Source organism: Mustela erminea, chromosome 4 (assembly GCF_009829155.1).
Source record: "Mustela erminea isolate mMusErm1 chromosome 4, mMusErm1.Pri, whole genome shotgun sequence".
NCBI classification, from domain to species: domain Eukaryota; kingdom Metazoa; phylum Chordata; class Mammalia; order Carnivora; family Mustelidae; genus Mustela; species Mustela erminea.
The window spans coordinates 144,825,163-144,850,858 of record NC_045617.1 but is presented as its reverse complement, the minus strand read 5'-3'; the positions used below and the strand labels follow the sequence as shown (position 1 = coordinate 144,850,858).

The following is a 25,696-nucleotide window of genomic DNA, read 5'->3' as shown; positions in this document are numbered from 1 at the left end:
TGGTAACCCAAAAGAGGTAGAAGCTATTTGTTTCTCAAGATATTTCATTGCCTAATGGGTTTAGATCATGAGTCAAAAATGAAAAACAACAACAACAAACCCAACACACACCAGTGGTGTCAGGCATACTGCTAAGTTGGTGTATTGATTTTTCTCATGTGTGAAAAGAATTTTAGAAAGAAGATGCAGACACACAATATACTTTCTAGTATTTCTAATATTATTTCTTTCACTTGAAATTACTAAAGAAGCAAAAAGGAGCAAGCTAACTACCCAGTCTCTCTATTACCCGCCACAATTTATTGCATTCATTTTTCTCCACATCACCAATGCAGATTCAGAGTGCTGCAGGTTTCCCAGCACATGGGACGAAGGGAAATAATGAGACTGATGGCGTTCAGTTTTGACAGTGTATGCAGCTGTTCATAGCTTTTCATTTTTTCCATAAACCTAACCGGTATCAGTATGTGTAAAGTTTCTAACACTTCCAGCTAGGAAATACTTCACATAAGAAAAATGCTTTCCTTGGAGTTTACAAATGCCATTTGGTCTACTTTTTCAGCAAGGGTTTGTCTAGTTAGATTATGAGATTTTTCCTGGAGAGCGCCAACAAGAGAAGGTCTCCCATGCTGTCAGGAAAGGAGAGTTATATTTTTGTTCCTTGGAAGAAACATATAATGTGTAATGGGCAAAATGTCAAGTGGGTGGGGAGCTATTAGCCCACATAAATCTCCAGAGAGGGCTCGAAGAAAACAGAATTCTGAATACGATATGATACTCGCATATTTGGTTGTAGAAATAGTCCAAGAAGGCAGAAGAGGGCTTGATGTTATAGGGGCAGGGCTTCCAGTGAAGCTTCCAGCCCATATAGCAAGAGAGTGTGAGGGTCTGAGGGCTGACCAAAGACAGAAGTTAGTTAGGGAAAACTGCATTTCAAACACTGGAGACACTAACAGCAAAAAGGCAAAAAGGCAAAAAAAAAAAAAAAAAAAAAAAACCCCAGGGGGTCAAGGCAAGATCAACACCAGAATTTAAAGGCTGTAAGTTGGGAGCTAGTTCAGAGAGAAAGTACAGGAAGAAAGAAAAAGCTACTTGGAGCATTCCTAGGAGACTTTTTCTACCTGAATTTTTCATCTATCAGATGGGTGTGTCTATGGAAATTGTCAGAATGGCTTAAAAAGCTAAAAGCAAGACCTCGGTTAAGATTCAATCCTTAATTATGAACTGTACATTGGACCAACCATCCTGCCACAGACTATTCTATCCTTTATTAATTTAGTTAGTACTTACTTCTGAAACTCAAACACTTTTCTACAGAGGACTCCTATTTTAGGTAAGCCTGATATTTTTTTTAAAAATTAGATTTAAAAACTATTAAGATTTAAACTAATGCCCCAGTGGGATTCATTTTCATACGGCTTCCCTGGAGGAATGCATTACATTTCAACACCAAAGCATTTGAAATAAGTTGATTGTATAATATTTATCAGTTACGCAGTGATCCTGCCCATGTGTCTTTACTTCCTAGTGTGATTATAAGAGCGAGCACCAGGGAGTCAGGCTGCAGGCGTTCAAATTCCAGCTTCCCCAGTCCCTGGCTGCACGATGCTACGCGAGTTATGAAACCTTCTTGGAACCGCTCTCCCTTGCTAATGCACTGGGGGAAAGGGGGATACCTACCTCACATGCTTGTTGTAAGAATGAGCTCTCCATAAAGAATTCTGAGATAATGCCTAGCCAGAGTACATAATATCTAGAAGTCAGTGGTTGCTTCTGTTATGCTATGAGAATACTTTTGTTTTTTTTAAACTGGACACAAAAACGTTCTATCTCAAGAGATTCCAAAAGACAGGTGGACTCCTCCATCTTAACATCTACCCAACTCCTTCCTTAAAGAAACCAAAATCACCTGGCTTAAGGTCAAATTTAATGAGTAAGTCTGTTTCTGCAGATTCACAAGGACATGGAAAAGGAATGATCTCTTTATAACTCAGTTATGATTTCAGTTGCCTGGTTGTACCTGAAAATAACTAAGGAAGATCTAAGCACTTACACGTATACCTCGAAGATACCCTCCTCATAAAATCAGCTGTGGTTACAGAAACTAATGACTCAAAATCTTCCCAGCTCCTGTGTTTACCTCCTTTGCCAGATTCTATAGCCAATTCTCTCATTCCCTGAGGAGCCCTGTCTACACAGCTGGAACTCCCACTATGGCCTGGAATCCCACAAGGTGATAAACCCAAGATAGTGGTCTCAGGCCCAGTGAGGAAGGCTGCCACTTTCCCTGGCGTCACAGGCCACAGAAGGAGCCAACGGCAGAATGTCCAGCCAACCTTCCCTGAAGGTTTTTATTCATAGTCTTTCTGCTGTTTCCCCAAATTCCCAAGTTCTAAATATATTTTTTTAAGATTTTATTTATTTGAGAGACAGAGAGAGCCTGAGCAGTGGGGAGGGGCTGACAGAGAAGAAGAAGCTGTCTGCAGAGCCTGATGCAGGGATCGATTCCAGGACCCAGAGATCACAACCTAAATAAAAGAAGGACACTTAACTGACTGAGCCACCCAGGTGCCCTCCAAATTCTACATTCTTACAGGCCCATTAAAAAGAATTGTGAAATTTAGATATTTCTGTACTTTATATAAGAATCTTTTTACTCAAGCAATTTCTGGAGAACTCTGTCACGGGCAGGATCAGTTACAGGTGAGTGAATGTGCACATATCTAAAATGTGCAGAACGCGTATTACTGAGCTGTGTCGGCACATTCGGCCTTGACCAGCCTCCACCTTGGAAATCTGTCTCACACTGAAATAAATGAGAGAGCACAGGGAAGACTCCCCTCTTGCAGTCTGTGGAGTTCTAAAGACCTTGGACTCAGTTGTTGATCTGGCGGTTGGGAATGGAAAGTGGCCAAGAAAGTAGACTTTGGTTCTTTTTATATTTATAACCAGTTAACTGAGTGCACAGAAGAAACTTACATGGAGAAAACAAATTTGGAATAAGAGAAGTACACTGAAAATTCTAAGTCCTGCTATGTCCTACTTTGCTATTAACCATTGCAGATTAACCTCACGGGACTTGAATCAGCATTCCTAAAGTGGTCCATACCTATACTCCTTCAAGAAAAAAGTCATTTCACAAATAAGCTTTAACATTACTAGGTTATCAGTGTTGTTAGTGCTTTCATAAAAGGTCATTTGTCAGCTGGGAAGGCTGAGTTTTGAACATTCTCCAGTAGCTACAGACCTACCCTGTCCAATATGGCAGCCATTAACCACATGTGGCTATGGCATTTGGCTAGTTGGTGGTCCAAATTGTGAAATACACATCAGAATTGGAAGACTTCATAGGAAATAAAGGATGAAAAATATCTCAGTGACTTTTACAGTGATTACACATTAAAATGATAATAATTTAGATATACCACATTAAATACAACTTTAATATTAATTTCACTTGTTTCTCTTTACGTTTTTTATGTGGCTACTATAAATTTTAAACTTCTTGATGTGGCTTGCATTTGAGGTCTACATTCCATTTGGACAGCACTGGGCTGACCAAGTCAGAAAAGAGTAGGAGAAGGGGTAGCTCTGAGCTAGCAGGCTCAGAACAATTACCAAAAGGAATTAGTGTTCATCTCAGCCCATTCCTCAATGTGATATTGCAACCTTCAAGCAGAGAACTTATCTACCGCTATCTTTACTTTTAGAAGAAAAGTCTTTCTAAATCCTCAATAAACATTTATTAAGTTATATCTATGGCTTCAAGGTGATAAGAAATGAATTGTACAGCTAAGGGATATGCACGAGAGTTATCAACTGGCCCTGGTCTGTAGTGGGTGTGGTTCAGGAGATAAGTGATACAGACATAATCCACTTCTTCTCACAGCCTCAATGCAAAAAACCATGTGGCAAATGTTCTGTCTCAATGACAGACTAACTATGGTAGGTAAGCCACCTGTTTTATTAAATGAAGTTCTAGTAAATAAAGTCCTTTGTGTACATATTGTCCATGGCTGCTTTGGCATGGGAAAAAAAAAGAAGAAGAAGAAGAAGAAAAGGAAAAGAAAAAAGAAAGTCCATGGTCAACACTCAAATCAGTTCTCTTCCTCTACTTAAAAATTCTCCAGTGGCTTCCCATCCTTCTTAGAGCAAAAGCCAGGGTCCCCATAGCAATCAGCTCCTTGCTCTTCTTGCTGTTATACCAAACAAACTCTTGCATCAAACCTCTGTCCTTATTGCTTACCCTACCTAAAGGTTCTTACTCTACAGATCTACCAAGAACCCTCCCTTGCCTTCAGGTCTTGGGCATAAATCAGTAACCACTGGACATAAATTAATTCCCTCCTTCCCTTTTCTGCTTTCTATATCTACAGGGCCCTTATCATTAACTGATGCACTATATATTTTACCTGCATGTTTGCTGTGTTTTCTCCAAATAGAAAAAAGCTCCATTAGGAGATCACAAGTAGGCAGAGAGGCAGGCAGGGGGGTGTGGGGAGGAAGCAGGCTCCCCGCCGAGCAGAAAGCCTGATGCGGGGCTCGATCCCAGGACCCTGGGATCATGACCTGAGCTGAAGGCAGAGGCATTAACCCAATGAGCCACTCAGACGCCCCATTCTTGTACATTTTTGCTGCTGCAACCTTAGCATCTAGAACACTGCCTGGCCCATACAAATATAAAAGAGTGACTAGGGAGTTCATTGTTATTTTAACTGCATATAAGATAGTGAAGCACAGGCAAGATGGGATTCCTGCCCTACGTGGTAAGAAATATAATCACATAACTTATAAATACACACATGGGCATAAAGGAATTAGACAAATGGAAATCACTGTATGCTTTCCTTCCTGCCTTCCCACTGATGCTTACATATTCATCCGTCAACCTAGCCATCCATCTACCCAGCAGCAGAAACATTTATAACACCAGGGGAAGCATGATGGTCTGAAGAACAGAGTCAGCTCCGGCTACAGTTAGTGTCAAAATGCTTTTTGGGAATGTGTTGTACAAGACAACACTAGTATCTTGATCTTATCAGGTTTTTTATCAGCTGCCCTCGCTGGGAGAATGGAAAAAGGAAGGTGTTTCAGGATTTAGGATGCCCTGGACCAATGGTTCTCAAACTTGACACGACAGATATCTAACAGAAATTTTACAGAACTGTAATTATATAATTTGAAAAATCTGGCTGAAGTCTTTTCTTTCTGAAAAGCCCGGGGAGTCGTTGCCTGTGCCTTTCTTCATCTCTATCTTCTACGGCATCGGAGACATCTTGATACGCAAGACAATTTAGAAGGCAATTTGAAAAGTAACTACCATCTAGAAATGTGAACTCAAGAGTTTTCATCAGTTTTATGATTTCAAAAAAAAAAATTATGTAAGAAGTTAGAACAAGTTAGGAAAGCAAAAATTGGGAATCTGTCTTGGAAAAATAAAGCATTCTGGCCCATCACAGATTGATGTGTGATGAGTGAGACGGATTCATCGACTAATAAAGAGATACCCATTCTCAACTGCACTCCTGGTCATTTGTCTTTTTTTTTTTTTTTTTCCTTTTCCTAATTAAATGGCCGCCAAGGTAAATGAAAATGTAGCCATCAGAAGCAATAACCGGATAAGGATCAAGATACTAGCGCTGTGGACAGAACAGAGAGAGAGGCAGACATGCAAATGGGTTCTTCATTCAGTTCTGACCACAGGAATGCTTCTTGAACAATCCTTACACAATTTTCCTCCCCCTTCTTCATGACCCATTGCTAATACTTAGACATAGACTTCTGGGAGAAGAGAGGGGTCTACTTTCCTGTTGAACCATGGAGTTGCTTATCATCTGAGCCCGTGTAATAAGCACAGTGATATATCAGTCATTTATTACTATCAATCAGGAACAAAGCAATCGTGTAATTTATCAACACAATCCTACAAATGCTGTGACCCAAGGTGACATGACGTATACGAACATGTTTACACAACATTTGGGGGTCCCCGTAGTTTACTGACTACTTTAATCCAAGAAATCCAAAGACACATGGGGTTTTATATAAGGCCTGATTAATTCTGTTTTTCTTTGTTTTGAAGGACAAACTGAATTCAGTCTCTCTCCGTGACTCTTCCTGTCCGTACTCCATACCTTCTGCCAGATGGTGTTTTAGGAACCAACAGCATTATATCCAAGACTATACCTGGATGGGCTGTGCCCAGCAGCAAAGTGTTTAAATGTTATTTACCTACAAAGCTTCAGGTAATTCTATTGGGTTAAGTACAGAAACCTGTTTTTATCTCTTAAATGTGAAGCTCAGGTATAATAAAGTATCATAACATAATACACAGCTACTAAGACTCAACAATAACATAATAGTTAGCCTGACACTCAAGCTGCAGCCTGCTTTCTCACCCTAAAAATTGTACTCAAATAGCTTTACTCTAAGAATCAGGTAATATGCATTTATATTTGCAGAATTAATTCACCAAAAAAATTAAGTGTTTCCTGGATGGGAAACAGATAAACATTATGCTGAATTCTAACTGGCACAAGAGATCTTGAATTTTCTTGAGCCAAAATATACTGACAGTCAATTTCAAAACTTAAAAAAAAATAATAAGGTTGGAAACACATACTACGTAGGGCCAATGATTGTTCCTCTGTTAATGACATTGTTAGACCCTGTACATTTCAGTATAGAGCTTTCAAAACAGAAGTAGCACCATGACAAGCTTATGGAGTTAAGTCCATTTTTGATGCCAGGTTAAGAATTCAAGTCCTCATATGGTACATGGTTCTCCCATTTAACATCAAGATAGTCCTTTTTTTGTTGTATTTTTAGAGATTTTATTTATTTACTTATTCATTTATGAGAGCGAAAGTACGTGAGCAAGTGGGGAGAGCACAAAGGGAGAGGGACAAGCAGACTCCCCATTACGCACAGAGCCCAATATGACCCCGATTCCAAGACCTCAAGATCACGACCTGAGCCAAAGACCAAGAGACAGATACCGAACCAACTGAGCCACCCAGGTACCCCACATCAAGATAGCGTTTAAAGAAGTGATGGAAATAGTGTTCAGGGAAAAGTTCAAGACAACGAAGAAATGCCCCCTCCTCTCCAATTCAAGTTCTAACTCAACAAAAGCCACACTTCAATTTCCTACCGTCCAAGAAGAGGTAGCCTTCACATTATTAATAGAACCAACACTACCCTGTCACTAAAAGTACATGCAATACACGTGCAACCCCTTCTTCAGGAAATCATCCATGGCCTCACTGGATTGGGGACATGCTTGTATCAGTACTAGAGGAGAGTAAGATCAAAGAAGTCAAACTGGAAAAGAGAGAAGATGAGGAGGAAGAGGAAGAAAAGAAGGAGAAACAGGAAAATAAAGTATCTTTCGCATTTGGATATACTACAATTTATACATAAATGTCAATGCATAATAAAAGGTAGAACAGTAAATCATTCAAGCTAAAATAAAATGGCACTTTTCACACATAATTCTTTAAAAATTACAACATCCATTGCTAGCTAGATTTTGGTATATTTCATCTTGTAACACATAATGGGTAGCCTTATCAAAGATATATGCAAATATCTATCCAAAGCAATATTCTTCATCCAATAGCTTACCTTTCCACATTTCTCAATAAATCAAAAAATTTCAAAACACAGAAAAAAGCTACGTGTACAAAAGGGATCCTCTAACAATGAAAAAAAAAACCCACAACACTTCCCCCCACACCAAAACAAAACACCACCTCTGGCTTAACCACCCCCCCCCTCAATCATAGGGCAATTTTTATTCTTAAGATGTTTCTGCTTTTGTCTTTTCTTTCCATGGGACCATCAATTCCCTGGGAATGGCAACTGTGTGTTTTTCACTTCTCACTGTGTCTACTGCTGCTGTCCAGTACTCATTATTAATAAGGTAAAAGTCCAATCAGATGGCCAACGGGTGACCGGCATTCTTTTCCTAAGCAGTCAGATTATGAAACCGGAGGGTAATTCTAGCTGTCTCTTTAAACACCCACAGGGAATTTTTACTTCAAAATGCAGATCTTTATAGCAGACAAATTCCTGGCAGAATACTAGTGCTTTATACTATTGTTTTTGTGTATTTCGAAATACTGTCCCCCGAAATAAAAAAACGAGCTCTTAGAAATTAAAAATTTGACTGCTACCAAAAAAAAAAAAAAAAAAAAAAAAAAAACACAAACAAACAAACAAAAAAAACCACACACTAAAGGAAAGTTTGGAAAACAGTCAATGTCCCACAACCTAGGGGTAGAGCTCGATGAAGAACATGAAGTAAGGGTAAGACGTGCGGAGGTTCACGCCTGAGGACCCAACTTCTACCTGCCAGGAGCTCCCTAAGAAAGAACACAGAAAACCAAAGAAAAACATACCGAAATAATAAAAGAAATGCCTCGGGCCCAACAGGGGATGTCATTTCCGGATTACTCCAAGTGCCACTCAGAAATTAATAAGACCCAAACATCATTAGGAAATTTGAGAATACCAAGATTAAAAGAGATCCCAAAAGCTTAATGAGAAAAAAAAAAAATTGAACCCAGAAAAAGAAATTCAACTTTCCCTTGAAGGCTTGTACGTCTTCTCCCAGCAAGAAAAAAAACAAAGATCAAACAATTCAGGGTTAATAAATTGTGTAAGAAGGTTATAGGCCAAGTTTGAGGCAAATGCAACATTATATGGTTTCAATACATGGACAAAATTAAGTAAGGGGTCTTCCTTTGACCCTCTGCATTTGACCCCTTTCACCGAGGTCATGAAACTGGAAAAGAATATAATCAGAGCATCTTAATTGGCCCTGTAGTGAACATGGCTTACATAGATCTAGCATAGACACCAGTTACTAGTTTTCAATTTTTAGTATCAGCCTGAATATGTGACAGGGAGACTCGATAATAAGTTATAGAACAAAACTGTTAGCAACTTTAAGCAATGTGAAAATAAATGGACACTTTGAACATGATGGAAACCAGAAGGGGTACAGAGAAATGGAGAAAATGATGAAGTGCCCGTATCTCTATCTCATTAAGTAGATCATTAAATACACTATTATAAAGTTATCTAAGGAAACCAGAAGTAGTTTGTTTTTGTCTTTTTTAATTTAAGTGATACATTTAAAAAATTCATATTGAGGGGCGCCTGGGTGGCTCAGTGGGTTGGGCCGCTGCCTTCAGCTCGGGTCGTGATCTCAGGGTCCTGGGATCGAGTCCTGAGTCGGGCTCTCTGCTCAGCGGGGAGCCTGCTTCCCTCTCGCTCTCTGCCTGCCTCTCTGCCTACTTGTGGTCTCTCTGTCAAATAAATAAATAAAAATCTTAAAAAAAAAATTCATATTGAGGACAATTTTAGGACACGGAGACACTGGCATCCATCGGGATTGGTGTTGGGGTGGCATTTGATTTTCTTCCTTTTCCATTTGATTCCAAGTCCCTCTGCTGGTAATTAACAATTAAAAATTAAGCAAAAAGAAAAAGCTCGCATGCTGTATGTGAGTCTAGTTCATAAGAGGCACTTCTTAGAAGCAGATCAACTACCACTGGGGGACACATTGTACAGGAGACAAACGGTGCCGTTCAATTTACAGGCCAGACAAGATCATTTTCAGGACAAAAATATATCCCACGAGTGATCTCTGAATATCATGGAGGCCACTTTGGGCATGAGGTCATCTTAAGTGTGCCTCTGGACTCAACATGTACTTTCTTACTTCAAATTAGGCGGAATAACTGATGTGAGGGCGATGCCCAAGGGTACGCCTCGAAATGCTGGCTTGCTGGAACAGGACCGATTCTCAATGCCTCATCCTGTCTGGCCAGTTGAAGGAGTTGACGACCCCATTTCCTTTCAGACTCTCGTGTAATTCCATACACACAGTCTTCCTCTACTTCCGTCTCCTTTTCCTTCGAAAAGACTTAGACTACACGCCTCACTTTGATTGTCCTTATGAGAAGAAATCATTTTGCACCTCCACGAAGAGGGAAAAGGTGAGCCCCATAAATCTCATTTTTTTTTTAATAGACAAACAGGTATGGAAATTAAATAGTGACATTATCACAAAGACGGGAGGATCCACATTCCTGGTGTTTGGTTTCCTACACAGCTTTTTCTGGACTCACAACAAAATTATCTCATGGCATTACCGTTACATTAGGATAGGAGTTCGCAAATTCAGATCAGAAGAGTTATACAGGACCCAGAGTCAATGGTCATGAGGGATGTCCAGTGCTTAGCTAGTTTAACTCCACCAGTTTGAAAAATAAATGAACAACTTCCAAATTTAAATATGCCTTCCTCTAAGTTGCTCTCGAAAGAGAACAATTCTTTTTCAGTAATACTTTGTTGTTGTTGCTTTTCTCAGTTTTTTTTATTTACAGGCAAATTTGTTTTTAATAAAGGAGTTAATGCTTCTTTCCATTCCTTATATTAAATAATAACAATTCATTTTCAAAAGTAAAGTATTTACATATGAACAGGTAACTATGCAAAATTTACATGAAAAAACTAGAAAGACTGGGAATTCCTCAAAGACAAAATAAAGGGTGTAACAGTTTTCAGGGGGAAAATGGCTGTGTAAACTGTAATTATTTTGCTAAGAGACTGTAAGCGAGCTGTGGGCCAACTTGACAATAGCCAGAGTAAGGCTCCTTCTTTAGACCTATTTTTATTACAAATATACTAATGGGTTCTTTATATTTTCAGAGGGTGTTCTTTCTATTAAACTGTCTATCAACAGTAGTTTTGGGATTGTAAATACTTTGGTTTTCTCCCCGTGAACTCTCACATCCAACCTTAATTCACACGAGTGTCACCCCGAAGGCTGATCACGGTTTTTCTCAGTAGCATTTAAAGTGAAGCTGTTTTTGCACAGATCCTGAAAAAACCATGAAGAGACAGGAGGGGTGGGAAGGGGAAGCCCCTCACATATTTCAGCCGGATTATGGTAAGCAGCATACTGCAACACTTCCTCAAAAGGCTTTTCCACGAATAACTCAAGGAGATCATGAACTCATCTTCACACGGGTGGGCGGGGGTGGGGGGGTGGAGTAAATTCGCAGGCGGTAAGGAAACAAGGAACCTTTCAGTGATGAAAGTACAAGTCATTGAAAGTCTTTCTGGATTCCCTGAATATTTGTCCTTCTCACAGTTCCAAGGGCTACAAAACCTTTAAGGGCAAACAACAAAACCCAAATGGAATGATGGGGTTTTCCTTGGGGGGTGGGGGGAGCTTATGGTAAACAGAATTGTGAGGGAGGGAAGAACAAAAGAAAGTTGAGGCAAGTGCCTGAGAGAGGCTCTCATGAAGGAACCATGAAGTCACCTTCAGAGGGGCCCCAGGGGCGGTCGGTCTCCATCTTTCCAAGGGTCAAATATGCCTTGTCTAGTGGCTCCTCCCTGCCCTAGGAGCAGGCCCGCCCCAGTACAAAGTGCAACCTGGGAACGATCCCCCCACCAGCAAGCAGAAGTGGGCTGTGCTTCCATTTCTGACCAGCTAGCAGACAGGAAGCGTTCTCAGCCGGACAAAGAGACAAGCAGAAGCCCAGAGTAGATTGCGTTTCTGAGGTCCCAACATTGAAAGAGCGGAAACCACGTGGGAATGACTTTATTATTCCAAGGAAGCCTTCAGGTGGCTTTAAATTAAAGGGAGTACTGTCAACCACAGCCCTGGGCCCTCCCAACTCCCCTCTCCATTCTCTCCTCCTCTTTTCAGATTTTACAAGCTCTGTGATTTAACAGTGGAAATTCCCTAAATATAAATTAAGCATTATGTCCACCCAAGAAATTCTTCCTGGCACTCAACCAGTAGTTTGGCATTAAAATCTTTCATGTGACTCTGGGGAGATTAAGTTAGAGAGAGAGAGAGAGAGAGAGTGTGTGTGTGTGTGTGTGTGTGTGTGCATACAGATTTTTTTTTCCTTCTTGAAAATTACTCTCCATTATGTAAAGATGCTGGTTGAAAGTATACATACCCAAGTCAGAAGGAATGGAATCTTCCTGACAAAATGTAACAACTATACTGAAATGTAAGTTACACAGCTAAGAAATGGCAAAATATTTGTGAGGCAGTGACTGCCACGAATACAGATGTCCTACTGCGGGGCGCCATTGCAAGTGTGGCTATCTCCTCCACAGACTAGCCCTCATGTCTTACCTCTGAAGAGATAATCCTACGGAGTGCATGAGTCAGGATAAGACGATAACGTTGCAGCAAGACACTCTTTCCAAATCCTTCTAACTTGTAATAATCAAAGCTCACTTCTTGCTCACATTACATGCCCAACCTCGGTCAGGGTATCGTTCCATGAGGATCCCTCAGAGGCCAGATGGCAGGCGCCATGTCAGTGTGTGTTTCCACCAAGGTAAGTGGACGGGTGTGAAGTAAATCCCACAGTGACCCTTACAGCTTCATCTGGGAAGTAACATATGGGACCTTTGCTCACGTTTTGTGGGCCAATTCCAGTCAGAAGGTCATGCTTAACCCGAAAGAGGGCAAGAAAGCACCTCTATACGAAGTGTCCCTGAGGAGGGCAACTGATACATTTCTGAGCATCCTCGATGACCACGAGAGTTTCACAAAGGCTTAAACGAAGAAAACACTGCGTAGGACCCATAAAGGTGATCATTTGCGATTCTTGAGATACATATAGATCTCCTCATAATGATCCCCGGCCGCCGGGACAGGGAACACAAGGGCTGCTTGACGAAAGAATAAGCCCGGACACTGTGTTATGACCATTCTGACTCCATCGAACCCCTGGGTTAATACATCAGGTTAAGCAAAAAGGAAAAAAAAAAAAAAAAAAGTCTTTTTCGCTGTTGGTAAGAAAGATAACAGGAAATGGATGGATAACACCATCCGTTTTCCTCAAGCACATCCTAGCTTCCGTAGGAGGCAGGAAAGGGTTGCTCAGCCTCCAGTCAGCTTGTTAAGACAAATTCACAAAGATATATGGAAAGAATTTCCTTGCTAGTCATTTAAAGAGGACCAAGAGAATGTTCCATCACTCACCTAGCCTTAATGCACATGCAAATCTTCCCCCCATTAAGCACTCAGGGACAGAGCATTCCATTTCAATGTGGGCAAGTCTCTCTTCACTTAGTACATACAGAACGGCGAAAGAATGTCGGCATGAATCTTGCTTTCCCAAGAAAGAGTCCAAAAACTATGTTATCTGAGAGAGAAGCTGAAGGTCAAATGAGAAAGAATACATAGAAAAGGAACCTTATTTTCTCTAGCTCTCAAATACTTTCCTAGCATTCCTCCTCTGGTACATGAACCCTGCCCTACACCCTGAACTTTTAAATGGGGAGGAGTGAAGGCAATTTATTGGAAGGACGCTTTTAGTCATGTTGGAATACTGCTTACTGTTTACTAGCTACATGGAGAGACTTAAATAAAAAATTCATGCCAAACAGTATCTGTACAAGAGACCAGCTGTTCTCATTTATTCCAACAGCCGTGGTTACAGGACTCCGAACTCTATTATCCAGGCTCAGCAAACTACTCCAGCAACAACCACACAGGCTTTGAAGCATTTCGGGTTGCAGAACAAGGCCTTCATTTTAGAGAGAAATGCTGAGGACACTTATTTCTAAGAAGAACTCTCAATTCTACCTGAAAGCTATCAAACATAGCAAAAAAAAAAAAAAAAAAAAAAAAGAATGGGGCTCCTGGGTGGCTGAATGGGTTAAAGCCTCTGCCTTCGGCTCAGGTCATGATCCCAGAGTCCTGGGATTGAGCCCCAGTCGGGCTCTCTGCTCCGCAGGGAGCCTGCTTCCTCCTCTCTCTCTGCCTGCCTCTCTGCCTGCCTCTCTGCCTTCTTGTGATCTCTGTCTGTCAAATAAATAAAATCTTTAAAAAAAAAAAAAAAGAAAGAAAACAAAAAAACACCTCACTGTAATGTAGACCCAGCTCCTAAATTACTTTCTTTGTCCCCCTCATGCCCAAGTCCAGCCCGCACCCCCCTTCATGCCTGCATTTTCATGCCCCTCGCCGATGTCTGACACCATCACTTACAGGGTAGTCTCTGTATAAATTTGTTGTGGTTATAAAACAATTAGCAAAACAGTTTACATTTGTATGTATTTTGTATTCCATGCCTCTGCCCCATGTTTTTCCTCCTGATATAATGGACTCGATATAATGATTCCAAGGCACAGTCTTCCGGGGGTAAATCTGGAGGGCCTTCGAATACAGTCCTCTCGCTGAAGAGGTTTGTAAGCGCTCTTCTCCCTTATTTTTGTATTTTGGACCACATCAGTAAGTGGCTGCGGACCGTGGACCTGCACGGAAGAAGCCTGACAGACTACTAGCTTTCAAGTATTGAAAGGGACAAGAGCAAGAGCAGCCCCTACAGTAACAATGGACTTTCCAGAGCGTTTTCAAACACCCTGTGCTGCCGTAAGAGCTTTATCATCTCATTTAAACCCCCAAACAACCCTATGAGCTGTAGAGACCGCCTTCCAAAGACACAGTTTGGAACGAGGGGAAGAGACAGTCACGTTGCCCTGGAGAACCCCGGCACCACCTGACCCCATCCACGTGATCCAGCTCCAGCCTGAGAGTGAAGAGCCCCGGTGCATGGGTCCGCCCTTGACCGGGAACTGGGGAGAACGGTGACCCGCCTCTGCAGTCTTCCTCTCAAAACCTACAACCTGATCTCCCCTGGAGAAAAACATCAGAAGGAAGCACAAAGCAGGGACCGTCTACAAAGTGCTAACTAGCGTGCCTCAAAACCATCAACAACAAGTCTGAGAAACTGGCCCAGGTCAGGGGAGTCTAAGGAGACATGACTAAATGTCACGTATCCGGAGGGGATCCCTGAACCCAGAAAGGGCACTGGGAGGGATTAATAAAATTCAAGTAAACTCTACAGTTTAGTTAATTATAAAGTGCCAATGTTGGTCCCTTAGTTTTGACAAACACACCTTAAGAAGGTAACACACAGCGGTGCCCAGGTGGCTCAGTCGGTTGAGCAACCGACTCTCGGTTTCGGCTCCAGTCGTGATCTCAGGGTCATGGGGTCAAGCCCCACACTGGGCTCGGTGCTCAACGCAGAGTCCGCTCAGATTCTCTCCCTCTGCCCCTCTCCCTCGTGCTGGCTCTTAAGCACTCTCTCTCTCAAATAAATAAATACACCCTTTAAAAAACTTTTTCATAACAGTAACGACGACGGAAACCAGATGGATACGGGGACGCATTCTCGCTCTCTTTGCAACTGCTCTGTAAATCTAAATAACATAAATATAATAAATTAAAAAATTCAAAATAATTTCTATTTTAGAATATCTATGAGGATGGAGCACTGGAAGGCTCAGTCGGTTAAGCTCAGGTCATGATCCCAGAGTCTTGGGATCGAGTCCCGCATCGGGCTCCCTGCTCAGTGAGGAGCCTGCTTCCTCCTCTCTCTCTGCCTGCTGCTCCCCCTGCTTGTGCTCGGTCTCTCTGTCCAATAAATAAATGAAATCTTTTTAAAAGAAGAGAAAAGAAAAAGAAAAACTATGACATTAATGTTCTTTCTCTCCCTTCTGGAGATGAGAACTTACAGGGTAGATAGCCTCCCAAAGTTACAAGCTAATGAGCAAAAAACCCCATCAGCTACGTCTACTCCACACTGAAGCAAGCCGTGGAACAGGGCTGTAAGACCCACCCTTGCCTAAGATCTATTAAAACGATTTCATGCTGGACACTGCTAAGAAACTTCCGCTAAAGGAATTTATTTCACTTATGTCCCTCCTTCACTTACAAAATGAACTTGAATCTTAGCACACACTTTTAAATAAAGAGGCCACAGCATCACATTCTCAGTATCTCATCCTGACGTTCATCACGAATTTCAGTTACTCAGTCAATGTCATGTGATGATCACATTTAAACAGAATTAGCTTCAGGCTTTGCCAAAAGTTGATGCTTCAACATTCCATAAGGGGGGGGGGGAAGCATCGCCGATGGACACTTCACCCCTGGAGCCTCATCTCCTACTCTCACTTGGTAACACCCACATCTTGTCCTCTAGATCCTGGCTATTCCAGTGCCAGTGAGCTCGGTGTGTTGCCCTCACAGGGTGAGGGATGACAGGCCGGGGCACCCTTCCCGAGGAAATGAGCGGTCAGCAGAAGACCAGCGTATATTTAGAGTTTGGGTTTCATCAGATCCTGAGAGACAGAAGAACAGCCGCAGCTGCTCCAAAAACCTAAAGAAATCGGAACACCCTCTCAAAGACAAATGCTCATAGTGTTATCTACTAAACCAATGTTTCCCACAATGTGAAGCCAGCCTCTCTGGGAAAACTCCAATATCTTCCCAGGAAGGCTCATGCAGTCCAAGACATATTCTTTTTTTTTTTTTTTCCTTGGAGTTTGCCAAAATCAGACAGTAGGATTCAACAAATATTTCTAAATACTGTACTTAATATATTGTTCCCTGTGAGACTATAAAGTGGAAGTTATCCAACAAGTAAGAAAACAGGCTGCCTTCTGTGTGTGATTAGATTAGGCTGTCTAAAGACATGTTTTTCTCAATCTTGTTCTATTTACAAGGGTTTTTTGGTTGTTGTTTTTGGGTTTGTTTTTTTTTAAAGGCAAGTAATTCCTCAAATTATTGATTTTATCACTCTGAGTTTCAGGAATAGCTACAAACTCCCCCCTCCCCAACCCAGACCCTTCTTTATGCTTTAAGGTATCCCCAGGCCATAACTTAATGGCAGCATATCTGTTTTAAGAGGGTCGGGCAGGGGGATACAGAGAAAAAGAGGCTGTGAAAATGACCAGTCTTCCCACAATATCACAGAAAACCAGCAGGGGGTGACAGATGGAGCTTGAACTCTCCTGATTCATCTGACAATGGGAAGAGACCCAGACCCCAAGATTGACTAATTCCCTATTTTCCCCAATGGAAAAGAAATGAACAAAACTCAAGAAGCCAGAATCATTCCCCTAGACACACACACAACGACTTGGCAAATTGGTCCTCATCCAAAACAAATCCTCCTTCTCAAGAATCTTTGCTATTTTTATAACTGAACTCATGAAAAATCTTCTCATTTGGGAGCCTTGGGTGCTTCTGGCTGGAATTTTAAGATTTCCAATCTCATACCAGTAGAAGAGGTCAACGTGTTGAGAGGTCAGAGGGAAGGTGACACTTCCAGGAGCCGCCATCAGAAGACTGCCCTTTGGGTAGATTCTTGGGGACTCAGAAGCATTTTAAGCCTCTAAATGAGTCCCTCATCCTCTCTCAGACATTCATATCCTCCACAGTCTGAACATTCCAGAAGGACAGACACCACATTCACCACACTAATCTCTCCCCCTTCGAATCCTGTCCAGCCACCCCAAGGACACCTGCTCAACATTAAACTGAGATTGAATTTCAAAGCCAAAACCCTACAAATAAGTAGAGGTCAGATTTTTCAAAGCACTGGCTTTTGCGAGTCCTTTAGAAGTCTACATGAATGGTGTCAGGTTTGCCCAGTGATTTCCTTGCTCGCTTGACCTGAAGTCCCCAATTATCCACATGGTAGGAAAAGTTGAACTGTGTGAGACAGTCTAGAGCAGATACAACACATACGTGAGGACATGAAGCAAAAGGTCATTGTTTCATCTTTGTGTTTGCATGTCCATTGTAGAACGTTCAGATTACTATTATTAGCTCTGTTGGTAACGTCACATTTATGAGTATATCAAAGTACAACCAATTCAGCCATTTGCCATGTGGAAAGCAAGTAACATTGTCACAGAGCCTTGTACAGTGCCTGGAACGCATATATTGCTGAATAAATCAACCAACAGTCTTTGACATCTTCTGCTAAACAGTTATTGGGGGCAGAGGGAGGGAGTAGAAAGAAAAGCTCTTTCTCTTCCTGATCTTCAAAAGTATTTCTGGGTAACTTTTACTCTTAAAATTATATTTCTGTGATTCCCTTTTGCTGCTTTTAATGTGCAGGTAATACATACAAATATTAGATTATTATTAAAAATGGATATGTGAAAATATATATATATGTATACATATATATGTATTATACATATATATATTACTACTTCAAGGCACCTAGAGATAATAACTTTACGGTTTATACATAAGTCTCTCCCAAACTATTTCTAAGGCCCAGATATGCATGTAAGCATGCAACTCAGTATTTTTAGTAGGAACACAGAAAAAGCTACATTATTTTAATGCTTCATTTCACATTTCATTATGCATTTCTATCATAATTTATATGACCACCCTAATACTACTTAGACAATTATGAAATTCACATCAAAAATAAGATTGTGATGAAGAAATCTTGTAGTAAACCCTTTTACATACGTTTGATAATAGTCTTAGGATAAATCTGCTTTGGAGCTGTACTGTCAGAGCTATGAACAAGAACACTTTGTGGCTTTTGATTTTATATATTACTCAACAGCCTCTAAATCGTGTATAAAGTTCCCTCCTATGTAGAATCTTTTTTCCCTGTGCCTATAGTGGCATTGGATTTCTAATCAATCCCAAACTTAGCCAGTTTTGATAGTTAAAGAATAAGTCTTATTTTACCTTACACTGCTTAAAGGGTGATTATTCTCATAGTTAAATATAAGTAACATGCATAATATTTTGAAACAGCAGCTCAACATGGATACTCATAAGCAATAACTTACACAGTGGCCTTGGTAGAACCAGTCACTGTTTAAGAGGTAGAATAAATATTGAAGTCCCAGTGTGAAATGTTTTGGGTTTTGTTTTTTTTTTTTTTTTTTTGAGATCATTCAAAACTGTTGTAGAAATTTCCTACAACTCAATACATATCAGAGTGATTTGGCTGGAATGAGATTCATGATTTTTGTTTATTTTTAACTAGTACCATCACCTTATCAGATACTTAGAAATATCATACTCTCTTTAGTTCATGGCCCACTGGAGTTTTGCTCTAAACCGGTGTGGATGGGCACCTGGGTGGCTCAGCTGGTTAAGCATCTGCCTTTGGCTCGTGTCATGATCCCGGGGTCCTGGGATCGAGTCCCAGATGAGCCTGCTTCTCCCTCTCCCACTCCAGCTCTCTCTGTCAAATAAATAAAATACTTTTTAAAAATTTTAAAAATAAACCAGTTTGCATATATGTATGTATACACACACCTGTGTATATGGACACACATCTATACATACGCAGACATCAACATACGTTTGATATATACCGATGCATATGTACACACACACACACGCACCAGACCTTGCATTTTCCTTCCTTCATCTCCCTCAGTCAGCCCCTGAGATGCTATGAGCTCTACGTGTTCTGTTCCAACAAGACGACAGGCTTGCCTTGGCTCTGTGCTGAGCGAGCACAGCCCCACACAGCCATCGTAACTGACATCTGCGGGCAGGACACCGAGGTCCACCTCAGTCACACGCGCCTGTTGGAGAAGGCTCACTCACACACCTGCTTCAACGGTGTGAGTTCAGCCTGTGGCTTCTCCTTGATTGATGTTGGTGTAACTGCTTCATGTTCTCTGCGGGTGAAGGGAAGTGGGCTCTGCTCAAAGTAGTCTGTGGTGCCTGCACTTCCACTTGATATTACACAAGGAATAGCAAGTTACAGAGGCGGGAGCGTGTGCCCGGAGGCTCTCCATGCCCTCGCCGACAGACCAAGGAGGCACCCAACCTTAAAATAAAACTATAAAAAAAAGCAGCTTTAAAAACCAGGAAACATGCAAGCAGAGGAAGCATCTGTCGCCCTCTGCACAAAACTCCCACCATGAATCACACCCACACACGCACCACCATGGTCAGGACACCACTGACACCACTACACCCAGGACGGCTTAGAGATTTTTCCCATTTTTCTTCCCTAAGTGAACAGGTTTGTTGCCCAAACTCTAAGAGTATTCCCTGAGTCGTTCTGACCCACAAAACCAGGGGGTGAGTTGGGCAGGAAATGCCCAGAAAACCCAACGTCCAAACTCTGCAGAAGGCTCTACCCCTAGGAACACACTGTGATAGGGCATGGCCATGAAGGTAGCTTTCTGTCTTCTCATGTCCATGTCTGTTTCCAAATAAAAGTCTGCGAAGGTTAAAATCCAGTTTGGATCTGGACAGCCAAACTGTCCGCCATGCGTGTCCACAGATGGCTCATCGGACAATACTCCACCAACCCCCCATGCTGTGTACTCCTTTCAGACTTTCTTGCTATGAGATTTAAGACAGTAACTGTCATTTTAGGGGGGGAAATGGTAACAGGGAAAATCCAAACAGAAAATACTTCTATATTCTAGACAACTATATGCAAAAAAAAATCACCAGTTGGATGACAAAACATTTCTGGCTTTTTGAACCTTCCATACTTCCAGTCAGAGCACCTAGAGGAATACTAGCAAACACATAATAATTTTATTTGGTTGAGCTATGTAAAATTGCCATTTTTATACAACTACAATCCCGACAAGTTCTTAAGAATCAGCCCGAATATTTTCTTCAGTTTTCAACGTGCCACCATCCTTGTGGAGACTTGAAGAGAAAGTTTACAAAGGGCAGAAAAACAATCATTTTCTTCCTCCTCCCACCTTCAGCCATGGTCGTCCCCTCTTCACCTCCTCAACACCATCAGGTGGAGGTGGGAACTAGAATCAAAGCTAAGTAGTCGCCTAGAACCAACTCTGGGTCAAGGACCACGTTCAAGGACCTGAGGTACACTTATACTTCCACTCATGAATTTTTTTTAAAGCAAAGATCTAAAAAATGATGTTTTGTCCTCTCACTTCTTCTATTCAGGGAGCTTCCATCCCAATAACGACATTCACTCACCGGAGGAGGCTTTAAGACAACACACGCGGTGTGGTTTGATTTGGGGACTCTAGAAACTGAGCAGGTCACACATTTGTCACCTCCCATATCTCTTCTCTCCTACTGGTCCTAGAACTGCCTCAACATTGCGACCACCCTGCCTTCTTTCTAAGAGGCTTTTCGCTGGAGCACATGAGAGTTTTCCAGAGACCTTCACGAGGCACAAGAAGAAATCCCTGCGCTGTTGTTATCCTTTTGAGACAAGCGTAGGCACTGAAGGGAAATATCCACCCCTAAAGAAAACCCAACATTTCAGGAAGAAGAAAAATCAGCGGAAAACCCTGTACGTCTTCACCACACATATAATAACAAGCCCCTCCCCCATCTGGTATGGCAGCAAAAGGTATGCTGGAACCCTCTGACAGATGTCAAAGGTCAGGTGTTAGAAAAGATACCAACAGAATATGATAACATCAGGGGGGAAATCCTTCGGAATCTTAAAGAATCGGAGTCCAGAATGCTGATAAAAGGCTGCTTTCAATACACCTAATGCCAAATCAAAACTAAATTTAACTACCACTTTTAAGAAAATATATTAATTGATGCAGTGGTCTCGTTGCTGTACCTCTCCCTCCATGACAATTCCAAGCCATCTTCAGTCCCCAGGGCTGTCGTCAACCTGAGTGTGAATGTGACGGGGATACCGATGGGGTCGCGATGAGGAGACAGAAAACTCCAGGAGTTTATATCCAAAATTAGAAAGTCGTGTCCCAGACCAAAAAGCAAAAGACAAACAAACCAAAAAACCCTCAACCAAGTGTCTACCTAACATGAACTAAATCATACACGGTTCCCTTTCTCAGACAACGCTACCTTGAGGAGCAGCGTCTACTGTATTATCCCCTTTGAGACCCGGTCACTGTTATATTGCCAGACAGAAACAGAAACACGGGAGGTCGAGACTCAAGTCCCCTACCGTCCTGAGTAGCAGAGAAGGGTATCCAGTTTTATAACACGATCGACAGGACTCCAAGGAAGTGTCGTTTGTGACACCTGGCACCCGAAAAGGACAGTGACAGCTCATGTGTGGCGCAATCACACCAGGGAAGGACCCGCCTGTTTTGGGGGTGTAAGGCATAGCACCTCCATTCGTGGCCTTAATCCCCTTCCCAGCACCTGGGGGAGGGGAAGAACCATATTCTCAGCTGATACACGAGGAAACTAAGAGTCAGAGAGGTAAGTAACGTGCCCAGGTTCAAGCTGGTGGTGAAGCGAAGAGTCCAGCCCAATTCGTCCCCAGCCCGGGGCCTCCGTCCGCTCTCTGTCGCACACTTAGCTGGCAGGGGCCAGGCAGGAAGCCACTGTGGGGTGGGGGGGGGGGGGGGAGGACTCCAGGAAACTGCACACTTTGCTCCTTGCCCACAGGATGGGTATCAGGTAGCCAGTTACTTAGCCTCAGCTGGCAGTCACCACGGGAGACTACAGCTCCAAGGAAACCCGACCTTCCAGCTTCTTTGGAAAAAAATCCTCAAATTTATATATGTATTATATATACATTTTTTTAATGTTGGCAGCTAGTTCTCTAAACACACACACACACACACACACACACACACACACACACACTTCCTTGTATGGGCAAACACAACTATCCGAGGCTGGATCGGGTTCCGCAGGCCACCGGCTCATGAAGCCTGTCCCTCCCCACACTGATTCCCATTTATTACATCCACCGGGAGGCCACATGCTATAGCCCAAGTCCAGAAGTTCCAACAGAGCCTTTCTTTCTTTCTTTATTCATTTATTTTAGGGCTCTGTCCATTTCGCGAATCCAAATTCTCCTTAACACTGCAAATAGTTTCAGTGGACGGAAAAGAGGCACAGTTTCAACAGCAGGCGCATCTGTTTTATCACGTATTCAGTACCTGAAAACAAGCAACAAAATACCATCGGAGCCACTAAAAGCAGGCTGGTCCGACGGCAGTGACAGCAGCCCCTGGGTTCCGTTAGCCTGCGCTTTGCCAGATCCACGAGCCAGCGAGAATTGCAACAAGGTAGATCGCAAAGGCAAAAGGCACCTGCTGGAAGCACTATCCCCGTAACCTTCCGTGTCCCGCTTTTCCCCTTCAAGTGTGATGATTTGGCAGTTCTGGAACTCTTCCGAGAGGAGTCGAGACTCACTCTGCCAGCCCCAGCTGTTCCGAGCTCAGCCCAATCTGTTCCATACAGTTGGCTGTATTATAACAATAATGTGGCAACAAACAGTTCACCTTCATTTGCTGCAAAGATCATTAACTATCTCTCAGAGAGACCCAGCATTAAAGAAACAGAGCGCCCAAAGCATAGCTCATGGCAGTCTCTGGGCAACAGGGTTCAGAAAAGGGAAGATGATGCCACCCGACGGTTCGTGTGGTCAGAGAAAAGGGAAGGTCAAGGACAGACGGGAGGGACGGAAATCAGAAACAGAAAGGAGGAAAGCAAGACCGGGCCTGGCAGACGGGGGTGTTCGTGTGACCGGAGAAGAGAGAATACAAGACCGGGCCTGGCAGACCGGGGTGTTCGTGTGACCGGAGAAGAGAGAATACAAGACCGGGCCTGGCAGACGGGGGTGTTCGTGTGACCGGAGAAGAGAGAATACAAGACCGGGCCTGGCAGACAGGGTGTTCGTGTGACCGGAGAAGAGAGAATACAAGACCGGGCCTGGCAGACGGGGGTGTTCGTGTGACCGGAGAAGAGAGAATACAAGACCGGGCCTGGCAGACGGGGGTGTTCGTGTGACCGGAGAAGAGAGAATACAAGACCGGGCCTGGCAGACCGGGGTGTTCGTGTGACCGGAGAAGAGAGAATACAAGAAAATGCGAAATAAAGACCACAGCACCCTGCGCATTTCAATCAGAGTAAAGACAGGATTCTCCCGGTCCGACGACTCCGGCAGTCTACTACAGAGGTCAGAGGCAACGCCGAGGGAGGGAGAATGAGTCGCAGCCCCACATTCAGGAGAAACGCCGCAGTCCAGACGGGTTTTAGGACGCTGAAAATGGCGAATTCGGCAAAACCAGGCTTCAGACCACCTATTGGACCTCCCATCCATAAAACGGCTCAATGACAGCGTAGACTGAATGTGTTTCTTCATTCCACTCATGCATTCAGTTATTAAACGCTTACGGGAGCCTCGCTGGAACCTTGTGCTCCTACCGCTCTGTCTACCCACCCAATCAACTAAGAGATCAGGGGCGTTCATAGAAAGTGCTGCACACTTTAAATATATATATCTATAATATATTTATATTATTATTATACATAATATATATTATCTATATATATAATACACACACACACGCACACGTACGCACACCCCCACCCCCGAGAATCCTTTGATTGATAGTAAAAACGTCAAAATCAATACTTCCAACAGAACTGCAACTGTATTAATCTCAAGCACGTTCCTGTCAATAATGGAGAGACCATAGGTGGTAAGTGAGAATTCCACTGGTGGACCTTACCCTCCAAGAATGTGCATTTTTTAGAACCACATAGGTAATACATTTAAGAAGCCAAAACAGTAACTCCACATTCTCCATCTTCACTGTTTTCTTGACCTTGTTTTTCCCTAGTTACCTCCAGGTCTAGGGCACCAGTTCCCAACTGGGGGCAATTTTGTCCATGGGACTTTTATGGTTACCTGTTGGGGACAGGAGGTGCTACTGGCAATTAGTGGGTAGAAGCCGAGTCCTAATAAATACTATAATGTACTAGAAAGTCCCATACGATACGGAATTATCCAGCTCAAAATGTCAAGAGCGCAGAGGTCGAGGAACCCCGCCTGCGAATTGTTTCAGGGATTAAACTCCCTCCTGGGTTCATATTCCATTTGGATTTTAGGAGCAGGCATTCAGAAGGCATTTCTAAATGATATCTTGCTATCAAGAAAATACTTCCTCGTCACATCATGGTAACATGAACAGAAATGAAAAGGAAAGCAGGGTGCAGAAACTGAAAACTAATTTAGAAGCACAACGGAACCCCAGCAAATCCTATTGTGGCTCCAAGTGTTGCAAAAGACGCCAACCAGTGAATTCATTACTAAAATGTTGTGTTTTTTTTAAGGTGTAATCTAATTCAATTCACCTGGAAGGTAGCTTCAAAACACATGTCCCAAAGACAAAAGAAAGAAAGAAAGAAAGAATGAAAGAAAGAGAGGGAGAGAGGGAAAGGTGGAGAGAAAGAGAGAAAGAAAGAACAAAAGGAGGGAGAGAAGAAAGGAAAGAAAGAGAAAAAAAGAAAAGAAAAATAATGAGATTAATAAAGAGGAAACACAACCTTGGCCACCTCTTATGGATACAAACACACACACACACACACCCCACTCCGCCATAAGGACCAAAGCCCAGAGACTCTGCATTAAAGCTTTTACACTGGCTTTGCACAAAAGAACCTCACCTAAGGGCTGACAAAAGTTCGGCTTTAACCCCTTCCTGAAAGCAGAGAGACAACCCTGCCCAACCACACCTGGAAACTAATGAGTCGTCTTTGATGTACTCATCTGTCCTCAGCCCAGGAGTCATCCTCCCCTTTATAGCGCCTGGTGAGAAGTTATTTGCTGTGAGGCAACTTAGTGTAAGCTCAGGTCATCCAACAATCCTGCCAAATACACAGAACTGCCAAGGATCCCTTCCTGTTGCTTGAGCCCACAGACCGACGTGGCTGCTCACCTGGTTGGCGCTTTCTACCCTCCCGTTCTTCACTCATCTCCCCGGGTTGCTGTAGGTGTGTGTGTGGCAAGCTGCGGGAAGGTCTGACATGCCCGGGCTCTTTGGCTTTTCTGGATGCGTCTTGGCAGTCACACTTGGACTCCTCAGCTCCTGGGAAGGAAAAAGCACCGGGGAGGTGCGGTCTTCAACGGGGCTGGAGCTGTGA

The 25,696-nt window shown here is 42.7% G+C and overlaps 1 protein-coding gene across 1 annotated transcript in view; it reads right to left on the bottom strand.

Annotated features, from left to right (window-relative positions):
* Nucleotides 1-25,696, bottom strand: part of LOC116589225 — a 169,517-nt gene that overhangs the window by 4,785 nt on the left and 139,036 nt on the right. The window contains 1 exon segment of the mRNA XM_032341224.1: nt 25,492-25,641. Within this exon segment, the coding sequence (XP_032197115.1) occupies nt 25,492-25,641 (150 nt within the window).